At 40.7% G+C, this 17,432-nt stretch overlaps 1 protein-coding gene across 1 annotated transcript in view; it reads right to left on the bottom strand.

The window, feature by feature from the left end:
- MYO10 (myosin X) overlaps positions 1 to 17,432 on the bottom strand; it is a 161,997-nt gene that overhangs the window by 41,766 nt on the left and 102,799 nt on the right. Inside the window, exons 18-20 of the mRNA XM_051799353.1 lie at positions 17,344 to 17,426; positions 15,747 to 15,855; positions 12,872 to 12,952 (exon numbers count right to left, since the gene is read on the bottom strand). Coding sequence (XP_051655313.1) covers positions 12,872 to 12,952; positions 15,747 to 15,855; positions 17,344 to 17,426 — 273 coding nt within the window. The remainder of the gene's footprint in view (positions 1 to 12,871; positions 12,953 to 15,746; positions 15,856 to 17,343; positions 17,427 to 17,432) is intronic.

Raw genomic sequence — 17,432 nt, 5'->3', positions numbered from 1 at the left:
GCCAGGCTTAAAGAACAGCCAATATCTGTTACGTGTAAATGAGGAACGCCACAGAATATTCAGTCGAACAGCTTTGTGTTGCTAGGACACCAGAGGTCGGACAGCACTGAAAGGGCAGATTATTCCCACCCCAGCACAGGCACAGAGGTTCATTCACAGCAGGGCTGCTGCCTCTGGGCTGCTGCCTGCACAGGCACCATTGCCCAGCCCTCCCCAAGTATCCCTGCCACCCAACTCCCTGCACTGCCCCTTGCCAGAGTGGCCAGCAGGCATGCCCCTCTGCACCAGAAATGTCCCATGGTGTTGCACATGGCTCTCGCTGATTTGGATCATTCCCAAAGGCTTGCTTCAACCTGAGGGAGCCGGGGATACTGTGGGCTGAACAAGAGCTATGCTCCAGTAGACTTGCAGTGCGTGGTCTGGAGATCTCCTTTAGGTATCAGGAACCCCGTAACACTGCATTTAAGACACTTTTTAAGTGTAGAGAGAGGAAATTCAAGTTTACAGAGGTGATGGGGATCGCTGTGACCAGCACAGATGTCTACATATCTGACAGCAAGATTTGCGTGACGGTTCAGATAAATGGCCCAGCTCAATCCCACGTAATTGGTATGTTAATTACTACTACATCTTATATCTCAGCACATCTCGGATAGTGTCAGTCTAATTTTGGCATTTTTCTTAGAATTTGGTCCTTTGAGCTGCTGTTCATGTATTCCTATACATTTTTACATTATATACTCAGGACTTGCTTTGCAGATCTAACAGACTAGACAAGATAACAAGACTAGCAAAATGTGTGTATGTGTGTGTTTGCAGGGCAGGGGCAGAAAAGGAAGACAGCTGTTTGTTCTTCATTTCACAGAAAAGGGCAATAAATGTACAATCATTTCACAGAAAAAGGCAATAAATATGTTCTCCTTTGGCCGCTTCGTTATAACACAACAGTCCTGTCCCATTCTTCCATTGAGAGTTGCAAATTCTCCTTGAGTTCTTTGATGCTTTGGAGAACCACATCAAAATCAAATTAGGTATTTCTTGTAATTCAGAACTTTCCAGGATAAGTAAAACAAAAAGCCCCTTTACTGATTTCTTCATATTTTATATAAACACGAGATGGAGGAGCTCTGCAGATCACAGCTATCTGTGCTGCCATGGAGGCCACACACAGGTGAGTCAACATCACCTTGGCTAAAACAGCAGGTACTTCCTGTCCTCCTGTGCTTCCTGAATTGATACTAACTGCATTGAGTAGAGAAAAAAAACCCTACACTGTCATCTCATTGCAATAGATGATGCGTTGGTAAGCATCAATACTTGCAATCAAAGTCACCATATATTTTTCCCTCACAAAAAAAAGTTGCACAAGAGACTTCTTTGTTCCAATTCCTAAACATCTGTGATTTAAGAGTTAACTACAGAGTAAATTAACTTTGCTTTATTAGCATGGTACATGGTTTCCCAAAATGGATGGCAATAAACCTCCTTACCATCAATATGGTAATCAAACTAACTATTAAATGATTAATCTAAACACACAGATATACAGAGAGAGAGAAAGAATGAATTATAATTAGATGGTAACATTACATCAGTGTCTAACTAATTTAACATTCAACCATCTTACGAGTGATTTAATTGTGGTGCCACTGTTCATCTCCTCAAAGCCTGCAGAATCCACAGCCAGCGATGCTGGTCAATGGCCCTTTGTTTCACTAAGACTAGTTCCATCTTTACTTAGTTACATGAACCACACACTTGGCTGACTCTATTTTTAAGATGATTGTGTGGAGAAAAGTTCTGCCCTTACTTATGGTCTTACAATCTATTGAATCATATTCAAATAAGAATATGGCTCTTCCTGCTCTAGAAGTGGATTTTTCTTCCCTCTTCCATATTTTCTGATCATGGTGAAAACAGACTGTTGAAATTCAATGATTGGTTAGATGCACTTTCACTGCTGCCTTACCAGCACTCTGTTCTCCTGGGACTGGCCAGTAGCATGGAACATGCACCACTGGAAGCAACAGATGTAACAAGTCCTGTGTTCTCAGTGCAGATGACTTGTGACTTTAGGCTGAGTCTGCACTGTAAGGGAGCTGCACATAGGCCTCACCTCACTCCTCTTCAGAGGAGTGTGACAAAATGCATCGTGGCTCCAGGTTCTCTGTTATGTGCTGGTGAAAGCAGCATCAAAACAGGAATAACTAAAGCAAAGCATTTACACGTGTGATTAGAGTTCATTGAGGCTAATGAAATATACATTCCTGTAAGAACCACGCTGGTTTGAGATTTGCTATGTTGGGCATGCCAGTGGTCACAGGGTAATAGCAATTTTACATGGCTGAACAGCCATTTCTGCCCTGAGAAATTCCTAGGTTGGCTTAAGTATACAACCCAGCATAACCCTTAATGTTTGACTCAGAAAGAGATGTTTAAGATAGAATCAGCTTTCCTAAATGCAATTTTTGTTTGACGTGAATTCTTTTTGAAGCTAATTTAAGTGCTACACCACTTTTAATAAAAATCGTAATTTCTCCCTTTGAAAGACTACTTAATTGATGAGGCTGGTCACTGTTTCTTTTTGGTAAATATGCACAAATGGTATGTTTGGGAAGTTGCAGATGGACATACACATCTTTTTCATGCTGAATCTGAGGCAGCCATTCATTTGAGAAAGCCAGCATCACAGAGGATTTGGCATTTATCTGGCTTTCTGAAAGTGGATGTCTTCTCTGAACCCATCTACTTTAAGATTTCTAGATCTACAGAGAGTGAGTTTCAAAAATGTCTCATGTAAACAGTGGAAACAGACCCTAGTACCATGAGTTTAGTGACAAACTTGCCTTTCCTACACTAAATATCATGCAATCCTCACAGGTGTGTGCCACAATCCAAGGTGGCAGCAAAACCAAAAAACTTCCCAGTGTGCCAAATGATTCACATGGTGCAATGGGCTTCTTGGCTCACCAGCAGCTTCACAGACCTAAACAGTGTGTCCCTGCTCAGTGCTTGGGACCAAGCAACAAAACAATTACTGCCCACAGAGCCTGAGGAACTGTGGTGCTATCACCTCCCCAGCAAAGCTCCTGTAAGTGATCCCAGCTGCCCAGTTCCCTGTTGCCTGAACAGGGAATACACATCAGGAATGTGGAGAGGAGACAAACTAATAACAGCAACCTCAAACCTCATCATGTGTCAGCCAAAAACTTCCTGTAGTTTAGACTGACTGCTGTCACACAGCTACAGCTCAGATGATGTCCTAAAACATGGACTTTACAGCTACTACGCGCCACTTCATACAACTGGAACCACAACTTGACTTCTAATGACACTGTTCAGAAAGGACTTGCCTTTCTTCTGAGGTTTATAAACTGCCTAAAGCCACCAGAAATGCTAAATTCTGAGTGTAAGACAACAAAAATAAGATGCTTTGATGAGCTTTCAGTATGCATTTCATGTTTAATGTTTCATCTGATGACTTAACACCAGATGTTCTGAAGTGTACTTAGTCCTTACAAATCCATCACAGTGAGGTTTCCCCCCTGAAGTCTTTGCTGCATCCTCTGACTAAATTAAGAAAACATAAACAGTTAAGGAGAAAAAAGTTCAGTAACTCATTCAAGTTCTACTCTTAAACACCATTAACTTCTGCTGTCCCGCAGACTGGGACAGCACTCTAGCTTTCACGTAATTCCTATCAGTAATCTAGCTGTATTGGAAAAACCATTGTTGTTCTGCTTCCATTTCTGTTACAGGTTGTAAATACATTTTTCTGAATAAGCCAACAAATGAGAAACAAAACAATCTTATCTTTTTTGAAATTAAGCCGGTTTAGTGAAAGAAATACTGAACACATATCATTGATGCGTCACACAACAAAACCAGCTACATTTTGACCTACCACAACTGCTACCATTTGGGGTTTAAAGGGACATATTCTAACATCAGTGAGAGAAGAACAACTACAAGTTATGAGAACACTGTTTCCTGGTCCCATAGGCACTTTATCAGATCATGCATCCTCCACCTAGATTTGCCTTGCAAATCTAGGATTGCTCTTCTTGAGACCAGAATAAAACTCCCATAGACTTCAATGATGCAGGATCAAACCCATTCCCTTCATAACAGGTTCTCTCAAGCAATTTTATCCTAATTTTCTACCCTGTGGCTGAATTCTAATGTTTGCAGAGACAAGCACTTTAAGTGGGAAAGCAGGGAGTAAAATGCAGATCCCAGAAGCAAAGACAACCAGTGGTGAACAGAGCTATTTTACATGCTGTGCTGGGGGGGTTACTTCACTGGGGATGGAAGGGAGAGCTGACACAGCAAACAAAGTAAAAATATACTGCTGTTATGGTATCCTTTCCATTACTACTGAAATAAATTTTTTCCAGGCATTTTCCATTTCCTGTATTTCTATGGCAAAAAATTACTGTTTCAAATTTGCCCCATCAAGTTTCTCCAGTAAAACTACAAAATTAGACTTCTGGATTTTGAAGATATCTTGCTGGATTCCCCCCATTCCGAACACACTCATCCCCAGTATCGCTTTCTTTTCACGTAATTAACACAAAACTACAGCCATGCCTTATGCCTTAATAAATTACAGGAATACTATAAACCTGAACTTTACATAGTTTGTTTGCCCAAATCTATACCATAGACTGCTGAACAACAGAAAAGATCTTTCTTCAGAAAGCAGCCCATCACTACAACACAGGTCTTCCCCACTCTGCACAGACAGCTCTACTTCTGCTGACTTTTTCCCAGCTTTGCAAACAATCACCCCTTTAACTTTCAAACAAAGTGTGATTTATTAAAGCAGACTGCTTGGCAGCAAAGCTCTCCTGGAGCTTGAAAATATGATTAGACCAGTAAATTTAGATCTTTCTTCATAAACTTGATTCTGCATGCATTTACCCTCTTTAAAAGAAAATGCAAGTCCAGAAACATTTCCAGTACAGCTTGCTCAGCCAAACTACAAGCACTTTATATTATTTTTCTACAAGTCCACTGCAGCTTCAAGTATGCAAGATTAAAATAATTTAAAAATCTGCATGAATTAAACCCCTTACCTTTTAAGACTTTTTCACCCTTCAGCGTTCATCCATTGTGAAAAACTGAATCTTTAGCAGCTGCAGCTATGTACACACACAGAGACACACACAGAACAGGGCTTTCTTCAGCTCACTGGTATTTCAAGTCTTTCATGTGATATCTTTGGCTGTACTTGCTTAATTCATTCCTGCTGCTACTCAAAGGAAGTCAAGCCTAGCGAGGGCTGGCTCTACAGCAATTGCTGAAGATATTCCTGACTAACAGGACACAAGGGCTAATCTCACCTTATAGGCAGCAAGAATGTAAATACATTTCACAGCCAACAAATTCCTAAACCTTAAGAGATAAAATGCACAAAATGCCCTAAGACACAGTTTAGCAAGGAAGGGACTCACGAACCTTAAAGTTTTTGCTAAAGAACAATACTCTATACCCCAGCACTGCTTTTGGAGGTCTGAGGATGTCTATTTATCATGGACTGTGCATGTTCCCTTGGAGTAGTTACCATGAGAACACAGTAAACAGGATTTGAATGTAAATTGCCATCTAGAGATGGGGGACTTTTTTTTTTGTAGTTATAGAAGAAAACTTCCAGAGCTTGATGAAGTACACACTTTTTCTGAGCATACATTTGCATGACAATGTTTGCAATTCAAATGCTTGGTAGAATGCACAAGAAGGAAGAAAAGCCAAGTTCTTTGCTCAGTATTTATAAAAAGCAAATACTTCAGACTTGGGATCAGTAGTTGCAGTTTCATGAATGCCTATCCATGTCACACAATCACATATAAAGTAATTCATAAACCTCAAAAAATCCATCAGGTGGCACAACATGCAGAATTATTGCACTGCCTGAAGTCAGCTAGAGGCAGTAAGGTGCTCTGGTGCTGAACAGATCAATTGCTGCAGCAGTGAAAATCTTCTTCACTTCTACATATCACACTGAACTACACAGCAAGTGTCGCACATTAAAAATACCCTACCCCCAGGCATTTTATTTTTCCCCAGAATTGTTCTGGTACTTTGCCATTTGGGCCACCTCATTCCAAGTCCCTCCCAAAGCAGCGTTTGCTGCCCATGTGTCCCTCCATCCTGCTTAGATACTGCCACAGTTACTATCCAATATCCATAAAATTATTCCTACCATTCATGGAAAGAGTCCTACCAAATGGTACATGCTGCAAAACATGCAAATATCTGTCTGCCTGCACTGCCTGGAGTTTGATGCAACCTTTTCAGCAGAGTGTCTGCTCCCTCCCTGGCGGCATCCCATCTCAGCCCTCTATCCCTAGCCTTAAACAGCTCAATTTTAAACTCCTTAACCACGGTCACTAAAGACAAACCCTAATACACTTAGCAAAGGGTTGCCTCGTCAGCCCTGCTTGGTAAGCAACAAACCTTGATGAAGAAGAATATGCCTGTCTGTGTGACTGCCCGGAGAGTGGAATGACCTACTTCAGCCAAGCAAGCACTCTGAGATGGGGACAAAGGGACAACCCAGTGGCTCCTGGGCAGCATAACCAACAGGCTGCACCACAGGAGTGATGGGAGCAATCTTTCAGAGAGGATACAAAAGATGGGCATGCCTTACATGCAGCACAAAGCACGCTGCAGGAATCATCTTGTTCTTTCAGGCAGGGATTCAGATTCACACGTAACATCACTGCTGGCACTCTGTGAGCAGGAGTGATTGCTTTCCTCACACCCACTCTCCTTATCAGTTTTACCTAAGGAATCTTCTAGAGCCAGACCTAATTACTCAAGTGATGTGTCAGAAAAGGATGCAGCTAGGACATACTCCACAAGTCTTGATTTGAAGCTGTGTAATTCTGCAAAACCCAAGACGACAAGATCCAGGGAGCTGAATTAAGTGGTGCTGGCCAGGCATGATGCCACACCTTCCGACTGCACCTTCCTGATTATGAATCATAAGGCCTTATGAACAAGTTAAAGGGCTAAAGACAAATAGTTTGCATTTGGCCCCATGCACTTGCTGACCTGAGAGATTGGGCCAACATGCTATGTTTTCGGGAAATGACTGCACTCCTCCCAAATGATTAGCTGGAGCAGCAGTTCCCTGATCCTGACCCAAGCTGCCCCAGCAAGCTAAATCTGTGCTCAGAGCCTGTGGCTCTGCTTCCTCCAGAAGAAATGACAGCAGTAATTGGCAGCCAGAAAGCCTTCTTAAAACATTTATTGAAAACAACTGAGATTAAAGAGACATTTTTAAAACAGGCAATAAGGATCTCTAATATATGAGCTGCTTATACACTGTAAATGAATACTACTAGACTGTAACTTTCTACAGACAGCACCACACATACCCAGCAGCTGTACATGGGTTATATAATCTATTCCCTTTACTTTCAAAGTATGACAGGGATGACTACTACCATGATAAGGCTTTCTATTCCCTTTTTCTTATGGACAGCAAGTCAAATTTACCATGTGATTTGCTAGCTCCTAGCACCAGAGAATACCGCAGCTTTGCTGCAGAAGGGCTACCCCAGGCCTCAGCAACTGAGTAAACTGTAAAGACCTTCCATTTAGGGCCTAACACGTTTTAGCTTTTAACTGCTGGGCTCAGCATCCTTAAAACCTCACAAAGGCACCAGCTCCCCAGCTGGGGAAACCCAGAGTCTGCTGCATCACTGAGGTCAGTGTGCAAAGCACATGCTTGGTAAATAACTCCAGTAGGATGTGTGTAGAAGTTTGAAGTCAGACCACTGTATTAAGGATATTTTTTTAAAATGGACTTGTAAAAGTGAGGTTTTCCAGATGCTTAGCAATCCTGTGCTACAGGTATAGTAGAATATCCTTGAAGCTCAGTCTTCTTCCCTGAATCTTTCAAGGTGTCAGTCTTTCAAGATATGTCAGTGCTGTTCTCAATGCAGCACCATTAGACTTGAACTCTCCTTATCCATATTTCTGAAAAAAATAAAAAATTAAAATCTCCCTACAAGACAAACTCAGTAATTCATACAGTCAAGTCTCAATATGACAATACTGCAATTCCAGCTTGACAACCAGTTCACATACTGGTTCCGTGCACTTGTACCTGCTCCACACCCTGCATACAATCACCCTTGCAGATGGGGTCAAGCTGTACTATCACTGTTCCTTTGCACTGCATTCCTCAGCTGTACTTGTAACTGGTGTTTAGGCTGGTATTATGCTATACTCATATTTGTAATGATTCAGAGCTATTTTAAGAGCACAACTTTAATTCAGGCGCCAAGCAAAATAGGTTTGCATCTTATTTTGTCTTATACAGGACACGCTGCTTGCTATTCCAGGGTGTCTCATGGCCATTAATGACCTATGCCTCAAAGTACACTGCAGGTGCCAATAGCCATACCTTGATCCCTCAAATGGCTCTGTCCCCAGAAGTGATGCTAACAATCTTATTGCCTTGATAAGTATTATCCCAGAATGAATATGGAGCATGATAGGATTCTAAGCAGCAGTAGGCCTCACAGAATTTATTACAGATGTTTTTTTCTACCAGTCTTCCTTTGAACTGTGAAGTTATTATGAGTTTCATTTTTTCTGTTGCTCCCTGTAGCCCCTACCCTGCAGTAGGTTTACAATACAGGTTTAATTTTGTCTCATTCCTTTACCTGACCTAATTAAATTTTAAGATTAAAGAGAAATTAATATAAAAATCTGCAGAGAAAGAGAATTGCCCCTTCAGAGATCACAAGCTCTGAGACAAGGCAGCTTTTATCTTGACAGTGACAAGACCATCACTACAACAGAGGAATGAGACAGACCATAAATGAGCAGACAGGGAGATGAGTAGAGACCCTGCAATCCCATTGCCTGGTGGCACACACCAGCAGAAGTTTTCTATAAAAATTAAAAAGTGAAATTCTTGTCTACTTCAAATATTTCATTTGAACTTTAATTAAGCCAGGATTTTGTCTATCTAACTCAATTTAGATCTGTAACCAAAGAGAAGTGGAGACACCCATCTACATGCATGAGAGAACAGCCAAGCCTGAACCCGTGGAAGTCTCAAGAACAGGGAATTACAAAAGCAAGCTGTACTAACTGAAGTTTCAAGAGACCAGCACAGATGAGGCCGCGCAGATGCTGGAGCTGGGGGCCACTCACTACACTTATGCCAGTATTATGCCACTCGTGTTTATGCCAATATATTTTCAAGAAATAATCTAACTGGAAAAGGGAACTTGAGAAAGCACTTAAGACAAGCTTCTTGAGGCTGGCTGTTTCTGGGCAACAGGAAAATTTCTGCCTCTGAAACAGCTTGAATAGGAAGTGTAAGCCTTAAGTTTACTTTTATCGGTCTCCTGAGTGGCACCAAGGCTTAGCAACTTTATTAACAGCAGCAAGCTAGAAGAAACATTCAGCTGATGGCTGTAACAATGGTTGAAGCTTGTTTTTAAAAAGTCTTTTTTTCTGTTGGATTTTTTGTTTGTTTGTGGGTTGGTTTTTGTTTGGTGGTGTTGGTGTTGGTGTCTGTTTTTTAATTTGAGGTACACCAAAAAAACCCAGGAGACAAAGACCAGAAAAGGTAAGGCTGCAGAGAGGAATCATTATTGCACAGAACAGGAGGTAGGAAAAGAAACATGAAACCAAGAAACAGAGAAAGATGTGTCAAAGTTCAAAAGGATAAAATGAAACATAGTTCTGCCAGCTGCAGTGAAGATAGGGGGAGAGGAGAAAGACCCTTCATTAGCAGAAAAACACTCATTAAGCATACCAAATGGAAAAGTTTCCATGTTATGGCTAGTTCAGAACAGATTGGAAATTGTGAAAACAGATACCATGATTGTTCAAGGGTCTCCCAAAGATTAATGGGTCCTCTGTCCTTCTGTCTGAGGCCTGCTCGCTGAAATGTTTTGTGACAAAAGGTCACATACTCTGTGCGCTCCCTTTAGGAAATTGCACTAATGAGTGTAGATCCTGCTTTCATATGTAAATGTTCAGTGGTTTACTGCATATGCTGAATTGTTTTTGCTTGCCATTGCAACGTATTTGAAATTAAACTTTTGAAAAATTACAACAATCAAATAATTACTGTAAATTATCACATCTCTTATCCGACATGAATATACTTTAATGTCTAGAACAGTAGAGAAAGTACTGTCTGCTGCACATTGTGCTTTTTTGAATTTGACTTCCATTTGCTCAACCTCATCCACCTACAGAATTCAAACATACTTCCAGAGTAAAACAGGTCTCGAGCCTCCTCAGCTCCTCCCCTCCAGAGGATGCTCACCAATAGATCTGTCACCTATTTGTACCCAGTCCAGAGAGAGACGAGTAGATTTAGAGGTTTTGCCCCCAGTAACATAACTTCAGCTCCCTCCTTGATGAATCTCTCTGGTCCAGCTCTCCCTTAATGCTGTGTATTTCAAAAAGCAAGTAAGACACCCCTTTTTTCCACATAACTTGGTATTTGCCAAGCACTGTTTAAGTACTTTTCAAGTGACATTTATCATTCCCTATCACCATCACTGCAGATGGAAAACACAGAGGAAACTGCTCAGTGAAGACATTTACTTTCTTTTGATCCCAGCTTCTCTGCCTCAGTGGCTCATCTGAATGTTTCAAGCAGTTATGTTTCTAACCAACCCTGCACAGTGAGTCACATACATGGTAATCCCTGGCAGTCCACACACAGCTAATCTGTCTGAGCTGTGCTGGTTCGGAGCTGTGCAAACTGAGTCACCTTCTTTTCCTTTGTCTGACTGAAAAGAAGCAACATGTTGTATGAGAGGATAAAATATAAAATCCTTATTTTGATGTGCATCTACAGAATCCAGTACAGGTACCTGCATCGCAGCAGAAGGAGCAACAACATCACAAGATTGGCACTTAAAATCACTATGTCTGTATGACATGGAGTGGGGAACAGAGAACAGGGTACAGCTGGCAAAACTTACAACACTGAATCCCAAAAATGCATTTTGATAACACTTCCCTGATTTAAGAATGCCATTGACAAGCACTGAAAGCATGTCTTTCCTTCTCATTTTCTGTCAAGTCTTCTACTGAATCAGCTACAAGAGAAACCGTGTGACACCTGACTCTTGTTCTTCAAATAGGATTTCTTATTTGGTAAAGCCATTGAATCAAGTCAAATTTGCAATCAAATTAAAGCAAATGGAAAACAAGGACAATCGTTTTTGTGTAAGATTTCAGTGAGACTTTATATGTACATTTCAAGGGATTGTGTACAGAAATCTCCCAATCTGTTCCAGCATGCACTCCTGCAATTAGATGTGGTTCCCTGAGACTGAGGCTTTCTCAAGCTCCTTCTCCTTGCACAGCAGCTAATTCTGTGAGAACTTTGTTTTAATGGTAGTAAAATATATGCGCAGATACAGTAACAGATGCCAAATTTGTCAGTAATGGAGCATTCTACTGGGAAAAGACTGGAAGAACAAAGAACATAGGAATGGGAACTCAGTGTTTTCCTTGCCATGGAAATGCAACAAGTCCCTGGTTCTTGCATCAATCATGGCAAATCCTTGTGACTTTGGTACTGTGATGAGCCTTACTCAGGTACAAAAGGACAAATAAGGAAAATGTGTGAGTTAGTTACTAAAATTCTTCTTACACTCCAGTGGTAGAAGGTGGGCTTTATAAGGGTCATGCGGCTTCCAGGCAGAAACAGGAGCAGGGAAGCAAACAAGCTTTTCAAAACTGCCCTCCTTACACAATTAGGGATTTGCTACATACATAGGCTCACAAACCCCAGCTATTGGCCCAGGTACCATCATCCATGTGGGTTCAGCTGCCTGGTGGCTGCACACCTCAGCACCAAACACTTCACCATGCAGAAAGCAGTTCTTATTTGCTTCCAGGCTGCTCCCTCTTGCTAAGGTGCCCCAAATCTGCATGTTATTTGACACATCACGAGTAACAGTGCAAAAGTAGAGTTAGCAACTGAAAACATGTAAAGTCAAGGATGTACTGTCCAGGTAACACAAAAACCTGCAATGAAATCTGCAGGTTTGACTTGTTAGTATCCTGATTAACCAGACATCCCAGAAAAATGTAACAAGTAAATATGGATTTATAGCAAAGTCACTTATGAATTGCCATGTGAAAACCATAAATCAGATTTGTTAGCACCTCTGCCTGTTGCATTTTTGACCTAAGTAGACCATAGCTGAATAACAGTCTATAAAGCCAAAAACGGATGTGCAAAACCCCAAGATATCAGAACCAGGCTAACAATATTAATTTCAACGACTGCTGTATCATTACCACATCATTTCTAGAGAGCACTCCAACATATTTAGAAAAGTCTTGACATTGTCTTTCATTATCTGTAACCCAAAAGACAAATCAATATTGTAAGCCTTAGTCTCCAAGCCTGTTTTAAAAACAAAATTCTGTAACAGAACAAAACAGCCAGCATATACAGACTGGGTGTCTTCATAAATTGAAACAGTAAGAGTCTGATGACAGAGTCAGTCATTCACACTGGTTTTGCTATATGCACATGAATCACTGCCTCTAGTGATTTAAACCAAACTTCGCAGTTTTGGTATCTTCTTCCTAAAAAGGCTCTCACAGACTTGTCATATGAGCAGTGCAGCCTTCTACCTTCCTTTTATAACCAGCCTTAAAGCCACTCATTTACCAAAGTTGTGAGCAATGACTATGAAAAAATCAAAAGACTTTCCCAGTGCCTTCCACTTGCAGAGTCTTCTACAAAGTCAGTGACGAATGATAGATACTCTATGCTTCACACAGTGGTAAATAACCAGACAGGCAGACAAAGATCAGGCCTGAGACATAGAGAAAAGACAGAAACTATTTAAAATCTTACCTTCTGCACATTGGGTTTGATGCACCGAACAAAGAATGGATTTGAAGAACTCAGCGTTGCCATTAAAGAATGAAGTGATTCCTAAAACACAGGTAGAAAGAAGAGCACTTCACAAGCTGGATTTTTGTACAAACAACATACCCTGGACAAGAGCTCTTGCAGCTCAGCACTGCAGACAGCATCTAACTGCAACACCTAGTGGTACACACCAGAAGTTACTGCACCATGTAAGCTCTTGCTTCCAAACATATAGGATCAATACATGCATGTTCATTTCTTCCACTGTCTCTTCTGATCAAAACTGTCATCACTGTTTTACAGTGAACATGATTCACAGACTGATGTGAAGAAAACTGTATGGAAACACCAAATTGGAAATTTGCTGTTTCAGGGATCTTTCAAATGACTGCTTAAGACTTAGGATCAACATTCCCAAACTGCTAAACATGGGCAAGTCAAAAGGAAGGATAAGGGGCTTAAGGTAAAAACCCACAGAACTAGATTTCCTCTTTTCATTTCAACTGCCCTATGCCCACTCACTTTCCATTTCCCCTGAAGAAAACCGGATTTTTCCTAGTTTTACAACTCTGAATGATTCAATACACATTAGACTATCAGTTGTCTGAACCTCAGCCTGGAGATAAAAATCACAAAAATCCCTCAGTCCTTTTATGATTATTACTTTAATTACACATCCGCCCCTTTCCCTTCCGAGCCATCATTCCATATCTTATTCCAACTTGCCTCATTCTGTATCATTAAGTATGATGAACCATTTTAAACTGAGGTCTTGCATTTACTTTGCAGAGATACAAATGACTGTACAGGAGAGGAACCCAGGCTCTGAAGAGTCCAGAAAATTAGCAAATGGTAATGTTTCAACCCTCAAAGGTGGTACTTTGTGCCAGGCAGCAGAGGGAATACAGAGCGGGCTGCCTAGGAGACAGAAAATCCACCTTTTAAAGGAGTAACACTGTGCATCCTGCCATATGTCTTGGAGCAAAACTGCCAATGTCAGTCTGTTATAACAAATTCTTGCTTTAATCTGCACACCAAGGACTTACTTGATAATTAAACATGCAGTGATAAAGGCAACAAGCAGAGTTAAGGCTGTGCACAGGAGCTGGTGCAGAGCAAAGGGAGCAAACAGTGAAATGACTGGGAATATAAATGATAGGTCTTTGCTTCATTTGTCTTTGCCAGCCTACAGATCAGGAATAGGGCAGCAAACATTAAACAGCCAGAACATAAAAACCCAAATATTTTTGTGTAAAGAAAAATATTTACAGCTTTAAATAGTAAAGGTTTAATCTGCATTTAATCTGTGTGAACATTACATCTATGGACAACTAAGCCAGTTCTCTCAAACCAGGCTCCTGCTTGAAGAGATTGGAAAAGTTGCTCAGTCTAAACAAAAATGATTTAAACTATTTTCACCTTCACTTGTGGTACAGACAGCCAGATTCTGCACAGTGCTGCAAACCTCTAAGTCACTGTCAGGTGACAACCTGACTAATCTAATTTGAAGTTTGCCCTGCTCTAATCAACAGGCTGAAACAGATGGTATCTAAACTCAGCCATTCTGCGTGCACCCCAAGGCCTGCGTTAGGCAGGTCATCAAATGAAGAGAAGAGTCAACCAACCTATCATGAAAATAAAACTGTGAAGGCGAAGTTCTTATCTTCAGTTGAAATAAAATGGACTTAATCCCTGTAAGGCTTTAAAACATGCAAAAACCACCCAACCTAATTCTTTGGGGAAGGTATGATGTGAAGGTCAACCTCTTGTAAAGCAGCCCAGCCGGTTAATGGTCAGTTACTACAGCTTTAGATAAGAGGCAATTATGTTTTGATTTCATGTTTTATCACCCTTATGTTGACCAGGGGCCCTGACAGAGAACAGAAAGAACACTAAATTTTATTTTATCTTGCCAAGTGGGTGCAAAAATACAGTCAATTTCTGTAAGGTAACATCTTAAAAGTCTACTTTGCACGTAATACAAAAGACCAAGCAGAAACAGTACCTTCTGCTATTCCAGAGAACTAGTAAATAATACCATCTCACCATAAGAAGTGGGTAGTGTGTGAGATGAGTTATGGTAGCACAGAACAAGCTGTCCAGAAAATACAACATTAGGGTTTTTTAATAAAAGGCATTGTCTGTGCCCCAGCATATACATCTTGCTGTTCTGTCCAACACTTAGAAATAGTCTACTAGGATAAAATCTACCCTTAAGGAGTTTGAGTCTGCTCTTTCTTAAAAAAAAAGTGAATGAACTGTGCAAATGTATATTAATTCAAACAAAATGAAAGAAAACTAATCCAGACTTGTACTCATGTAATTTAGAAAATGTTTTGTGCCAATCCTTCTCTTTTAAATAATTTGCAGATAGACTTTATGCTAGATTTCAATTTGGTGCCATTTTTGATGGGAGGCTATAAAGCCTCATAAAAAGGTCTTTAACAAAAATGCCTTCCAAACTTTAAGTTAAGGCAAGGCAACACCTTAATGAGGTATTTATTCAGCACTTGTTTTCTTAGTATACAGACATTGCTGTAAGGCTTTGTGCGATTTTGTGGCTGGATTTAGATTATAAAGAAAAACCAGGACAGGAGAGACCAACTTTGTAGATGAGCTTTAAAGTAAGGACGAGTAAGCAAGTGGGGAATGCAACGGGAGTTTTGTGTGGATGGTGTGATGCAAAGGTTAGTGTCTACTCAAAGCCAATCAGTTGATTAGTAAGGGCACTTTCATAGAAGAGACACCAATGTTTTCATGTGTAAGTTTTCTCTGTTTCAATATGCACCCATTCTTTACTGACCAGGGTTTATCTATCATTGATTAGCTACAAAGCAGAGACAACATATTAACTAACCTTGAACTGGAGACTGACTGTGGGTTTTCGGTGCTTGCTTCCACATTTAAGAGTGTCTTGATTGTTGCGACTTGAAACATGTTCAAATAGATCATAGATGAAATCAAGACTGAAATGGGAAAGAAAAAGAATATTTCTAAAGTGTATCTTAAGAGACTATGAGGTTCATCACTGTAGAATGCAAAGAAAGCATTGTCCCTTAGAAAGTAGCTCCTCCATCAAAAACACTCTTATTGATTTTCTCCCTAGTCCTTAATAAACAATAGATTTTTCTTTTGCAGAATTTATGCAGGGGAGAAAATAAAAACAAAACAAGGAGGTTCTTTCTTCTTCACTCCAAACACATCATTAGGGAACTGAAGTGTGAAGTCCTACTGCATTTTACTCCACTCACTCAACTGAAACTCCAGCTGACTGTAACTGGAATTGTACCTGCACGAAGACTAAAAAAAGAAGACTTTCAGCTTGTTTAGGGTCATAACACAAAATAGCCACCCACGTAAGCCTCACTTTCAGATACCAGCTGTGCCTGCTGTTTTCTACTCTATCAGTTGGGTGCTCTTCTCTCACTGTTTCGACAGAAACACTGACATTTTAATTTGAACTCTGCACAGATGTTGGTGCAAAGGCAAAACCAGGTCCAGCAGCTTTAACTCATCTATTCCTTTTACCTACATACTTAAATTGACAGATGTTATATCAGATATGTCATAAATCCAGAACAAACAACATAGAGAGGTAAATGCTTATTAACAGTTTCCCCTGCACAGAAGGGCTTAAGGGATTTACAAACAAGCAACTTGGCACAGCAAGGCAGGATGACTGAATGGGATAGGTGAGGGCAGCAGCTAAGACAGCAACAGCTGGGCTCAGCTGCCTCCTCTTCTGCCACTCCTCTGCATGTCCTGGAGCCTCAACCATACACCTACAAAAAGGGACATGGTACCGCTACGGTTCACAGAGTACAAGGACCCTAAGACCTTACACAGAATGACAGGAGACACGCAGGTACCAAAGTCATCCACGCTCAAACTTTCAGCAACATAAATCTTTATAGTAACTCTCCCTTTGAAGCAATTACTATATGGCAGTTTGCACTGTGGCAGGTCTCCGACACCAAGTGTTCACCCAAATTAGGGAATGCCCAAAATACAAGCAAAGCCAGATGTATGTGAAGTAAAAAACCACACATGCACATTGCCTATGAGGCACCTTGAAACTGTTAAAAACCATCACCAGCTTCCAGCATCCTTATTCATCACAGAATAGCGAGTTCTCTAGGAACCCCTGGACTGAACAGTGACAAGGTACTCTACAATGTAGGTAAACCCGACTTTGTGAGAACTGATTACAGTCAGATCTGCTTACAGGCAACTCTGATACGCTCATTTGTATGATATAATATGATACAATATGCTCATATCACTTCTATGATATGCTCATTTCTATTTCATTCTATGCTCATTTCAACTCTGTCAAGGTCTGATGCAATATCGAACATTCAAACTCAAGCAGAATTAGGTTATAAACCCTGGCAGAATTAGCCGATGTAACACCCCTTAATATCATGTCCTTAACAAAAATCACAGAAACGTACCTGCTTTCACGTAGTAAGTTCAAGAGATCATCTCTGAAAGTATCCCTGTTCTTCTCCAAGATCCCCCTGACATCATACTGGACCTAGAA

The sequence above is a fragment of the Manacus candei genome, unplaced genomic scaffold (assembly GCF_025592945.1).
Source record: "Manacus candei isolate 608988 ecotype Guabito, Panama unplaced genomic scaffold, ASM2559294v1 h1tg000049l, whole genome shotgun sequence".
Classification (NCBI taxonomy): Eukaryota; Metazoa; Chordata; class Aves; order Passeriformes; family Pipridae; genus Manacus; species Manacus candei.
The sequence above is the reverse complement of the archived record's forward strand: the minus strand, read 5'-3'. Positions and strand labels throughout refer to the sequence as shown.